The sequence below is a fragment of the Coregonus clupeaformis genome, chromosome 18, assembly GCF_020615455.1.
Source record: "Coregonus clupeaformis isolate EN_2021a chromosome 18, ASM2061545v1, whole genome shotgun sequence".
Classification (NCBI taxonomy): Eukaryota; Metazoa; Chordata; class Actinopteri; order Salmoniformes; family Salmonidae; genus Coregonus; species Coregonus clupeaformis.
The window spans coordinates 31,074,392-31,086,515 of record NC_059209.1 but is presented as its reverse complement, the minus strand read 5'-3'; the positions used below and the strand labels follow the sequence as shown (position 1 = coordinate 31,086,515).

At 44.9% G+C, this 12,124-nt stretch overlaps 1 protein-coding gene across 2 annotated transcripts in view; it reads right to left on the bottom strand.

The window, feature by feature from the left end:
• The window catches only part of LOC121559464 (protein patched homolog 1-like), a 96,956-nt gene that overhangs the window by 61,350 nt on the left and 23,482 nt on the right, over positions 1–12,124 (bottom strand). For both annotated transcript variants that reach the window (XM_041872708.2, XM_045226842.1), the window contains exon 3: positions 24–213. In XM_041872708.2, coding sequence (XP_041728642.2) covers positions 24–213 — 190 coding nt within the window. The remainder of the gene's footprint in view (positions 1–23; positions 214–12,124) is intronic.

Here is a 12,124-nt window from a genome sequence, read left to right as displayed (position 1 = left end):
GTGTGTGTGTGTGTGTGTGTCACCTGTTAAAGAGGTAAACGTGCACTCTGCTGGCCTTGATGGCTGAGTCCAGGTGTTGTTGTAGTGCCTCCACAGTGAGCACGTTAGCGCCCTCCTGCCGCGGTGCCTGAATCATCAGCTGGGGACTGAACATGGCCTCCTCGCCCATCTTCTGACGTGTGTACTTCAGCTCCTGATTCACCCTGCCACCCACTGCACACCAGAGGACAAACACATACACGGTCAGTCTAGTATGTACACACACCAACACATATTACATACACAACTTTCAGAACCTGGTCTGATGTACAAAAACACACAATAAACTGCCTTTTATAACAAACTCTACAATCACATTGATGTATGCATCAGCCTTCCTGAAAGAACAATAAGACATGTGATGACTTGTCAGCCCCGTCACACTAGCTGACGTTAACCAAAACCTGTTCCAATAGCCTTAGAATGACAGTACAGTTTCATAAAATGCCAGTCTCTGCCTCCGTCTTTGGTCTCTGCCTCAGTCTTTGATCTCTGCCTCAGTATTTGGTCTATGCCTCAGACTTTGGCCTCTGCCTCAGTCTTTAGCCTCTGCCTCAGTCTTTAGTCTTTGGCCTCTGCCTCAGTCTTTAGTCTTTGGTCTCTGCCTCAGTCTTTAGTCTTTGGTCTCTGCCTCAGTCTTTGGCCTCTGCCTCAGTCTTTGGCCTCTGCCTCAGTCCTTGGCCTCTGCCTCAGTCTTTGGCCTCTGCCTCAGTCTTTGGCCTCTGCCTCAGTCTTTGGCCTCTGCCTCAGTCTTTGGCCTCTGCCTCAGTCTTTGGCCTCTGCCTCAGCCTTTGGCCTCTGCCTCAGTCTTTGGCCTCTGCCTCAGTCTTTAGTCTTTAGTCTTTGGCCTCTGCCTCAGTCTTTAGTCTTTAGTCTTTGGTCTCTGCCTCAGTCTTTAGTCTTTGGTCTCTGCCTCAGTCTTTAGTCTTTGGTCTCTGCCTCAGTCTTTGGCCTCTGCCTCAGTCTTTGGCCTCTGCCTCAGTCTTTGGCCTCTGCCTCAGTCTTTGGCCTCTGCCTCAGTCTTTGGCCTCTGCCTCAGTCTTTGGCCTCTGCCTCAGTCTTTAGTCTTTGGTCTCTGCCTCAGTCTTTGGCCTCTGCCTCAGTCTTTGGCCTCTGCCTCAGTCTTTGGCCTCTGCCTCAGTCTTTGGCCTCTGCCTCAGTCTTTGGCCTCTGCCTCAGCCTTTGGCCTCTGCCTCAGTCTTTGGCCTCTGCCTCAGTCTTTGGCCTCTGCCTCAGTCTTTAGTCTTTGGCCTCTGCCTCAGTCTTTAGTCTTTGGTCTCTGCCTCAGTCTTTAGTCTTTGGTCTCTGCCTCAGTCTTTGGCCTCTGCCTCAGTCTTTGGCCTCTGCCTCAGTCTTTGGCCTCTGCCTCAGTCTTTGGCCTCTGCCTCAGCCTTTGGCCTCTGCCTCAGTCTTTGGCCTCTGCCTCAGTCTTTGGCCTCTGCCTCAGCCTTTGGCCTCTGCCTCAGTCTTTGGCCTCTGCCTCAGCCTTTGGTCTCTGCCTCAGCCTTTGGTCTCTGCCTCAGCCTTACGTAGACAAAAAGGGAGGGAGAAACTCGTCCCTCCCTCCCTCCCTCACTACCTTGCATGGTGGGGCTAAGCCCTGTGCGTGAGCTCCGAGCCCCTCCAGCTTCAAAAGCAGCTTTTCAGTACCAGTCATGCCTCTCTACCTCCCAAAGTCCTCCAACCCTGCTAGCCACTGCTTCGCTCTGACATACTGTTATATTTACTAAAAGCTGCAAGATAACGCTATCCAGTTGTTTTGGGGTGATTTTTCCCTTTAGGATGAGACATCATTGCCTCCAGCTCTGCCTCTGAAAGACAGACCAATAGAACGTCGGCCGTGTGCTGCAGGTGGCCGTCCTATCACTCCTGACCACAGAACATCGGCCATCATTTCCTGTTAATTTCCTGACGATTCTACAAGTTGATCTACTGCGCATGGCCAACGTCCATTAACCCTGCTTAAAGCTCGAATCCGTATTTGGTGAAACAGCCACGTCCGTTTGGGATATTACAACAACAAAGAAGTTACTTCCTCGATCATCACTGCATGCATGATAGAACATCAGAATATGTACTACAATTCTTTTTTACAGCACAACTGCTGGACAGTCCCCTCCTCTGTCTCATCAACAAAACAATAAAAAAGGCACTGGGGCACTGTTTCACCAAACGTGCATTCTAGCTATAGTTGACACAGAGCATTTCAACTCAGTCTTTATCACATATCATCTCTGCTCACCATTGACCATTGTCAGACTAACATGATGTAGAATGTCAAGACAGGTTGGTGTTCCAACAGCCATGCCACTGGCTGGCATATCGTTGGCTAATTTTCACTGGGACAACTTTGTGTATGCATACCTGTGTAAAAACACTTCTAGACTACTTCCGACAGTGTGTGTCTGATGAAAACATGCGCCAAGTCCAGTTATCTGTGTGTGTGTGTGTGTGTCTGTGTCACTCTCTCTCTTGCGCACGTGCACACACACATGCGCAAAGTTCTGTGAGAGAGCCTTGCTGAGAAAGCTGTGTGAAAATCTGTTACGTTTTATATTAATGAAACAGACGTCTGTCAACCACCGCATTCTTATTGGCAGACTAAATAGCCTTGGTTTCTCAAATGACTGCCTCGCCTGGTTCACCAACTACTTCTCAGATTGAGTTCAATGTGTCAAATCGGAGGGCCTGTTGTCTGGACCTATGGCAGTCTCTATGGGGGTGCCACAGGGTTCAATTCTTGGGCCGACTCTTTTCTCCGTGTATATCAATGATGTCGCTCTTGCTGCTGGTGACTCTCAGATCCACCTCTACGCAGACGACACCATTTTGTATACATCTGGCCCTTCATTGGACACTGTGTTAACAAACCTCCAAACGAGCTTCAATGCCATACAACACTCCTTCAGTAGCCTCCAACTGCTCTTAAACACTAGTAAAACTAAATGCATGCTCTTCAATCGAACGCTGCTGGCACCCGCCCACCCAACTAGAATCACTACTCTCGACGGGTCTGACCTAGAGTATGTGGACAACTACAAATACCTAGGTGTCTGGTTAGACTGTAAACTCTCCTTCCAGACTCAAATTAAGAATCTCCAATCCAAAGTTAAATCTAGAATTGGCTTCCTATTTCGCAACAAAGCCTCCTTCACTCATGCTGCCAAACATGCCCTCGTAAAACTGACTATCCTACCGATCCTTGACTTCGGCGATGTCATTTACAAAATAGCCTCCAACACCACTCTACTCAGCAAATTGGATGTAGTCTATCACAGTGCCATCCGTTTTGTCTCCAAAGCCCCATACACTACCCACCACTGTGACCTGTACGCTCTTGTTGGCTGGCCCTCACTACATATTCGTCGCCAAACCCACTGGCTCCAGGCCATCTATAAATCACTGCTAGGCAAATCCCCGCCTTATCTTAGCTCATTGGTCACCATAGCAGCACCCACCCGTGGTGCACCTCCTTTGGCCGCCATTCCTTCCAGTTCTCTGCTGCCAATGACTGGAGCGAATTGCAAAAATCTCTGAAGCTGGAGACTCTTATCTCCCTCACTAACTTTAAGCATCAGTTGTCAGAGCACCTTACCGATCACTGCACCTGTACACAGCCCATCTGAAATTAGCCCACCCAACTACCTCATCCCTATATTGTTATTTATTTTGCTCTTTTGCACCCCAGTATCTCTATTTGCACATAATCTCTTGCACATATAGCATTCCAGTGTTAATACTAATTGTAATTATTTTGCACTATAGCCTATTTATTGCCTTACCTCCATAACTTGCTACATTTGCACACACTGTATATATATTTTCTGTTGTATTTTTTTTTACTTTATGTTTTTTTACCCTATATGTAACTCTGTGTTGTTGTTTTTATCGCACTGCTTTGCTTTATCTTTGCCAGGTCGCAGTTGTAAATGAAAACCTGCACGGAACTGATTTACCTACACCTGCATGGAACTGATTTACCTACACCTGCATGGAACTGTTTTACCTACACCTGCACGGAACTGATTTACCTACAACTCTTGGAACTGATTTACCTACAACTCATGGAACTGATTTACCTACACCTGCATGGAACTGATTTACCTACACCTGCATGGAACTGATTTACCTACACCTGCATGGAACTGATTTACCTACAACTCATGGAACTGATTTACCTACACCTGCATGGAACTGATTTACCTACACCTGCATGGAACTGATTTACCTACACCTGCATGGAACTGATTTACCTACAACTCATGGAACTGATTTACCTACACCTGCATGGAACTGATTTACCTACACCTGCATGGAACTGATTTACCTACACCTGCATGGAACTGATTTACCTACAACTCATGGAACTGATTTACCTACAACTCATGGAACTGATTTACATATAACTCATGGAACTCTGTGTGTGTTTGTTTGTTTGTTTGTTTGTTTGTTTGTTTGTTTGTTTGTTTGTGTGTGTGTGTGTGTGTGTGTGTGTGTGTGTGTGTGTGTCCTGTTCAGAAACAGTATTGTGGTTACTCATGGTTACATTGTACTTCCAGCAGTAACCCTAGCCCTATGTGCAGTATAACAGAGTAACTGCAATACTTGTTAACCTATACTTGAATTATGACACAGCTATCAGGAGTGAAGGATCTCTTCAGTCTGCAAGGAGTCACCAAAAGGATAGCAACAAACTGACCAATGAAAATGGTACAGAGGAAAAACAGTCCAATGTTTACATTTACATTTACATTTTAGTCATTTAGCAGACACTCTTATCCAGAGCGACTTACAGTTAGTGCATACATTATTTTATCGAACCCACAACCCTGGCGTTGCAAACGCCATGCTCTACCAACTGAGCTACATCCACTGCCGGCCAAATCCCTCCCCTACCCTGGACGACGCTGGGCCAATTGTGCGCGCCGCCCCATGGGTCTCCCGGTCACGTTCTGAACACATTCCAAACCCAGAATGCCACCCACATTTCTGGAGATTACAAAGATGACTTGAGGGTAGGACAGAGAAGAGGAATGCAGAGAGACAGAAACACATACGCACATCCCCCCCCCCCCCCCTCTGTCTTCCTCTCCAACCCCCCTCTCTCTCTCTCTCTCTCTCCCTCTCTATATCTACAGGAAACAGCACATTACGACATCAGGTTTGGAGAATTCCACACTTCACGAGGTTACAACGTTTTGGGGTCAGCACTTGCCCAGCCTCAGTGTGAAATTAACACCCCAGCTGGAACAAAAAAGTGTGTACATGCATGCATGTGCTCGCTCGTGTGTGTGTGTGTGTGTGGGTGTGTGCAACTGTGTTCTTTAATGACACATATTCACACATTGTCGCTTTTCGGCATTCGCATATCCCCAAGGTGTCACCTTTCTACCTAAATGGTTCTGACCTCCAACACAGGACCAGGTCCCCTCAGATAGCCTACTCGACATTCCTTTCCAACACAACTACTCCCTAGTACTGTCTCAACAATATACTGGCCTCTTTTAGGGGCTTTTCCCAACTGATCTTCTCTTACTCAAAAACAACAAAGAAATCAAAATGATTGCATAATTGTTGCATTGAGCAGTGCCACCACGGGTGAAAAAGATAGTGTGATTGATGACAGTACTGTACTGTGCTGTGGTGTGGTGTGGTGACTAGACTAGAGCCACAACATAGGGTTCCCTCAGTCAGTCTCCTCCACAACATAGGGTTCCCCCAGTCATTCAGTCAGTCAGTCACCTCCACAACATAGGGTTGGGTGTGTGACTGTGTTCGAGCCTTCAGTGTGGGCATTTAGTTTGTTGCATAACATGAACCCCTGTCCCTGCTATTCTCAAACTGGGGGTGAGAAGAGGAGAGAGTGGGTAAAAGGGGTGAGAAGAGGAGAGAGTGGGTAAAAGGGGGGAGAAGGGGATTCTAAGGAGCTGACATCACACCCCACCACTCCCCCCACCTCGGAGGTCTTCTCTCTCTCTCTCTCTCTCTCTCTCTCTCTCTCTCTCTCTCTCTCTCTCTCTCTCTCTCTCTCTCTCTCTCTCTCTCTCTCTCTCTCTCTCTCCCCCCCCCTCCCCCCTCTCTCTCTCTCTCTCTCTCTCTCTCTCTCTCTCTCTCTCTCTCTCTCTCTCTCGCTCTCTCTCAATTCGATTTCAATTTCAATTTCAATTTAAGGGCTTTATTAGCATGGGGAACATATGTTTACATTGCCAAAGCAAGTGAAATAGATAATAAACAAAAGTGAAATAAACAATAAAAATAAACAGTAAACATTACACTCACAATGGAAGTTTAATGTCATATTATGTATATATACAGTGTTGTAACAATGTGCAAATAGTTAAAGTACAAAAGGGAAAATAAATCAACATAAATATGGGTTGTATTTACAATGGTGTTTGTTCTTCACTGGTTGCCTTTTTCTTGTGGCAACAGCTCACAAATCTTGCTGCTGTGATGGCACACTGTGGTATTTCACCCAGTAGATATGGGAGTTTATCAGAATTGGGTTTGTTTTCTAATTCTTTGGTGGTCTGTGTAATCTGAGGGAAATATGTGTCTCTAATATGGTCATACATTTGGCAGGAGGTTAGGAAGTGCAGCTCAGTTTCCACCTCATTGTGTGGGCAGTGTGCACATAGCTTGTCTTCTCTTGAGAGTCAGATCTGCCTATGACGGCTTCTCTCAATAAGTCTGTACATAGCCAAAGCTTTCCTTAATTATGGGTCAGTCACAGTGGTCAGGTATTCTGCCACTGTGTACTCTCTGTTTAGGGCCAAATAGCATTCTAGTTTGCTCTGTTTTTTTTGTTATTTCTTTCCAATATTTCAAGTAATTATATTTTTGTTTTCTCATAATTTGGTTGGGTCTAATTGTGTTGCTGTCCTGGAGCTCTGTGGGGTCTGTTTGTGTTTGTGAACAGAGCCCCAGGACCAGCTTGCTTAGGGGACTCTTCTCCAGGTTCATCTCTCTGTAGGTGATGGCTTTGTTATGGAAGGTTTGGGAATCACTTCCTTTTAGGTTGTTGTATAATTTAACGGCTCTTATTTGGATTTTGATAATTAGCGGGTATCGGCCTAACTCTGCTCTGCATGCATTATTTGGTGTTTTACGTTGTACATGGAGGGTATTTTAGCAAAATTCTGCATGCAGAGTCTCAATTTGGTGTTTGTCCCATTTTGTGAATTCTTGGTTGGTGAGCAGACCCCAGACCTCACAACCATAAAGGACAATGGGTTCTATAACTGATTGAAGTATTTTTAGCCAGATCCTAATTGATATGTCGAATTTTATGGTCATTTTGATGGTGTAGAAGGCCCTTCTTGACTTGTCTCTCAGATCGTTCACAGCTTTGTGGAAGTTACCTGTGGCGCTGATGTTTGGATCGAGGTATGTAAAGTTTGTGTGCTATAGGGCAACAGTGTTTAGATGGAATTTGTATTTGTGGTCCTGGCAATTTGACCTTTTTTGGAACACCATTATTTTTGTCAGAGTCCAGGTCTGACAGAATCTGCGCAAAATATTTAGATGCTGCTGTAGGCCCTCCTTGGTTTGGGATAGAACCACCAGATCATCAGCAAACAGTAGCCATTTGAATTCAGATTCTAGTAGGGTGAAGCCAGGTGCTGCAGACTGTTCTAGTGCCCTCGCCAACCCGTTGATATGTTGAAGAGGGTGTGGATCAAGCTGCATTCCTGTATCACCCACGGCTCTGTGGAAAGAAATGTGTGTGTTTTCTGCCAATTGTAACCGCACACTTGTTGTTTGTGTACATGGATTTTATAATGTTGTATGTTTTTCCCCCAACACCGCTTTCCATCAATTTGTATAGCAGACCCTCATGCCAAATTGAGTCAAAAGCTTTTTTGAAATCAACAAAGCATGAAAAGACTTTGCCTTTGTTTTGGTTTGTTTGTTTGTCAATTAGTTTGTGCAGGGTTAATACGTGGTTTGTCGTATGGTAATTTGGTAAAAAGCCAATTTGACATTTGCTCAGTACATTCTTTTCACTGAGGAAATATACAAGTCTGCTGTTATGATAATGCAGAAGATTTTCCCTAGGTTGCTATTGACGCATATCAAGTTATTGGGGTGAAATTTGTCTCCACTTTTGCGGATTGGGGTGATTAGTCCTTGGTTCCAAGTATTGGGGAAGATGCCAGAGCTGAGGATGATGTTAAAGCGTTTAAGTATATTTGATCATTTCATTTAGGATACAATCAACACCAGAGACCTTTTTGGGTTGGAGGGTTTTCTATTTTGTCCTGTAGTTCATTCAATGTATTTGGAGAATCCAGTGGGTTCTGGTAGTCTTTAATAGTACTTTTTAAGATTTGTATTTTATCATGTATATGTTTTGCTGTTTGTTCTTTGTTATAGAGCCAAAAATAATGGAGAAGTGGTTTATCCATACATCTCCATTTTGGATAGATACAGTGCATTCGGAAAGTATTCAGACCCCTTCACTTTTTCCACATTTTGTTACGTTACAGCCTTATTCTAAAATTGATTGAATTATTTTTTTCCCTCATCAATCTACACACAATACCCCATAATGACAAAGTCAAAACAGGTTTTTAGAAATGTTTGCAAATGTATTACAAATAAAAACAGAAATACCTTATTTAAATAAGTACTCAGACCCTTTGCTATGAGACACGAAATTGACCTCAGGTGCATCGTGTTTCCGTTGATCATCCTTGGGATGTTTCCACAACTTGATTGAAGTCCACCTGTGGTAAATTCAATTGATTGGACATGATTTGGAAAGGCACTCACCTTTCTATACAAGGTCCCACAGTTGACAGTGCATGTCAGAGTAAAAACCAAGCCATGAGGTCGAGGAATTATCCGAGACAGGATTGTGTCAAGGCACAGATCTGGGGAAGGGTACCAAAAACATTCTGCAGCATTGAAGGTCCCCAAGAACACAGTGGCCTCCATCATTCTTAAATGGAAGAAGTTTGGAAACACCAAGACTCTTCCTAGAGCTGGCTGCCTGGCCAAGCTGAGCAATCGGGGGAGAAGGGCCTTGGTCAGGGAGGTGACCAAGAACCCGATGGTCATTCTGACAGAGCTCCAGAGTTCCTCTGTGGAGATGGGACAACCTTCCAGAAGGACAATTATCTCTGCAGTACTCCACCAATCAGGCCTTTATGGTAGAGTGGCCAGACGGAAGCCACTCCTCAGTAAAAGGCACATGACAGCCCACTTGGAGTTTGCCAAAAGGCACCTAAAGGACTCTCAGATCATGAGAAACAAGATGCTCTGGTCTGATGAAACCAAGATTGAACTCTTTGGCCTGAATGCCAAGCGTCACATCTGGAGGAAACCAGGCACCGCTCATCACCTGGCCAATACCATCCCTATGGTGACGCATGGTGGTGGCAGCATCATGCTGTGGGGATGTTTTTCTGCGGCTGGGACTGGGAGACTAGTCAGGATCGAGGGAAAGATGAACAGAGCAGGACCTCAGAGCACTCAGGACCTCAGACTGGGTCGAAGGTTCACCTTCCAACAGCACAACGACCCTAAGTACACAGCCAAGACAACACAGGAGTGGCTTTGGGACAATTCTCTGAATGTCCATGAGTGGCCCAGAAAAGTATTTGATACTTACAGGGGTCAGAGGCCAGGGTCCAACTGTACCATCAACATTCCCCTCATACCCAGCCTCCCCTCACTTCATACCCAGTCCCACCTCCCCTCCCCTCATACCTAGTCCCACCTCCCCTCCCCTCATACCCAGTCCCACCTCCCCTCACCTCATACCTAGTCCCACCTCCCCTCCCCTCATACCCAGTCCCACCTCCCCTCCCCTCCCCTCCTCATAACCAGTCCCACCTCGCCTCACCTCTCCTCCTCTCATACCCAGTCCCACCCAGTCCCACCTCCCCTCCCCTTCATTCATACCCAGTCCCACCTCATAGAACGAGAGAAAGAGAGATCGACAGTGAAGGAGAGGGGTGCTCTGACTCACAGCTGTAGCACAATATACTACCCCCCCACCTGACACAAATGTGACACCTCAGCTGCCAGTGCCTCCTCCCCCCACCCCAACTACCATATGTATGGCCCCTCTCTCCTAATTATGCTAATCACCTGTCCAGCCCTGCACCCCTCCAATGGGTGTATTTAGCAGTATGCTAGCTCCCAATGCAGCCTGCCCTGGGCCCAAAGTGTACATTCACACACTCACACAGCCCTCAATGGACAGATTCTTCCACATTGCTGCCTGCATTCAGCTCCCTCTCCCCTGAAGAAAACATATTCAAGTCCACTGGATTCAAGTGAGGAACGAAGAAAAAAAGGAAGGAAAGGAGTGTGTGTGTGTGTGTGTGTGTGTGTGTGTGTGTGTGTGTGTGTGCGCGCGCGCGCATGTTCAAACCATAAAGATGTTGACCAAAATGATAATGATACATCAATTGGTGTGAGAAACAAAAAGAAAACTAGACACACACACACACACACTCACATAAACACACACACACACACACACTCACATAAACACACACACACACACTCACATAAACACACACACACACACATACACACTCACATAAACACACACACACACACACACTCACACAAACACACACACACTCACATAAACACACACTCACACACACACTCACATAAACACACACACACTCACATAAACACACACACACACACACACTCACACACTCACATAAACACACACACACACACACACTCACATAAACACACACACACACATAAACACACACACACACTCACATAAACACACACACACACTCACATAAACACACACACACACACTCACATAAACACACACACACACACTCACATAAACACACACACACACACACACTCACATAAACACACACACACACACACACTCACATAAACACACACACACTCACATAACAACACACACACACACTCACATAAACACACACACACACACACACACACACACACACACTCACATAAACACACACACACACACACACACTCACATAAACACACACACACACTCACATAAACACACACACACACACACACACTCACATAAACACACACACACACTCACATAAACACACAAAGGAGATGGTGTCTGTCTTATGCACAATGATGAAGTCACCAGCACAATAAAACAACACCCACTGAAAAAGCCTGACTATACTACAATTCAACTCAATCAAACCCTGCTTTGATAAATAGTGCATCATTGTGTCATGATTGACAAGCTGTGACATAAATGTAATAAGTATGTAATCACATCTATAAGCTATAACACCTTGTAGTACTAGCACACACTGGTGCTCCCAATTAAAAAAGTTAGGAGCACCACATGACATTTAGGAGCACCAGAAAATATGATTTTTTTAATTGATTGAGATAAAGGCTTTTGAAGCACATGTTGTGCCCTAAAAACGAATATATAGCACTGTAAATACATTAGTTTATGATAAAAACTAAAATGTTGATACCAATACCTGTCATTGAAATTACAAAGTCATTTGTGGAATATTAGGTTTCCTATTGAGATGCATTATGTTGAAAATTGTACACTGTCTCTATAGAAACTTCAAGTTAGTGACGATAACAAGAGATCTGTCATTCATTCATTGCTATGATCATTGATCTCCTGAAAAATAAGCTATCCCTTTTCCTTTCTGTACAGCCACATGTTTGGATATACTGGTAAAGTTACCAGGTTGATAACATAATGTTTCCTCTATGAACGCAATATAGACTCACGACAGGAACCGGCTTTCAATCGAGGACTGCCTGCGCATCAAATTCACACCCATCTCACGCGACATCCACAATATACGTGTCCGAGGGGAAATGCAACTTTTCCCATTAAGTAAGTAACTTAGTGGCCTATATGACTGTATTTAGTAAATACTAACATTATTGTGAGTGCTTATCCAGGGATATTTAGGTCTCAAGCTGACAGTATTTTCTGTTCGTTCTGCCGTTAAAGGAGCAGGCTATCCCGATACAGACATCACCTTTTTTTCTTTAAATGATTGTTTTATGTAGGATGCTACATTTTTGGCCAATTGCAATTGTAAGTAGGCGTAATAAAAAATATCCC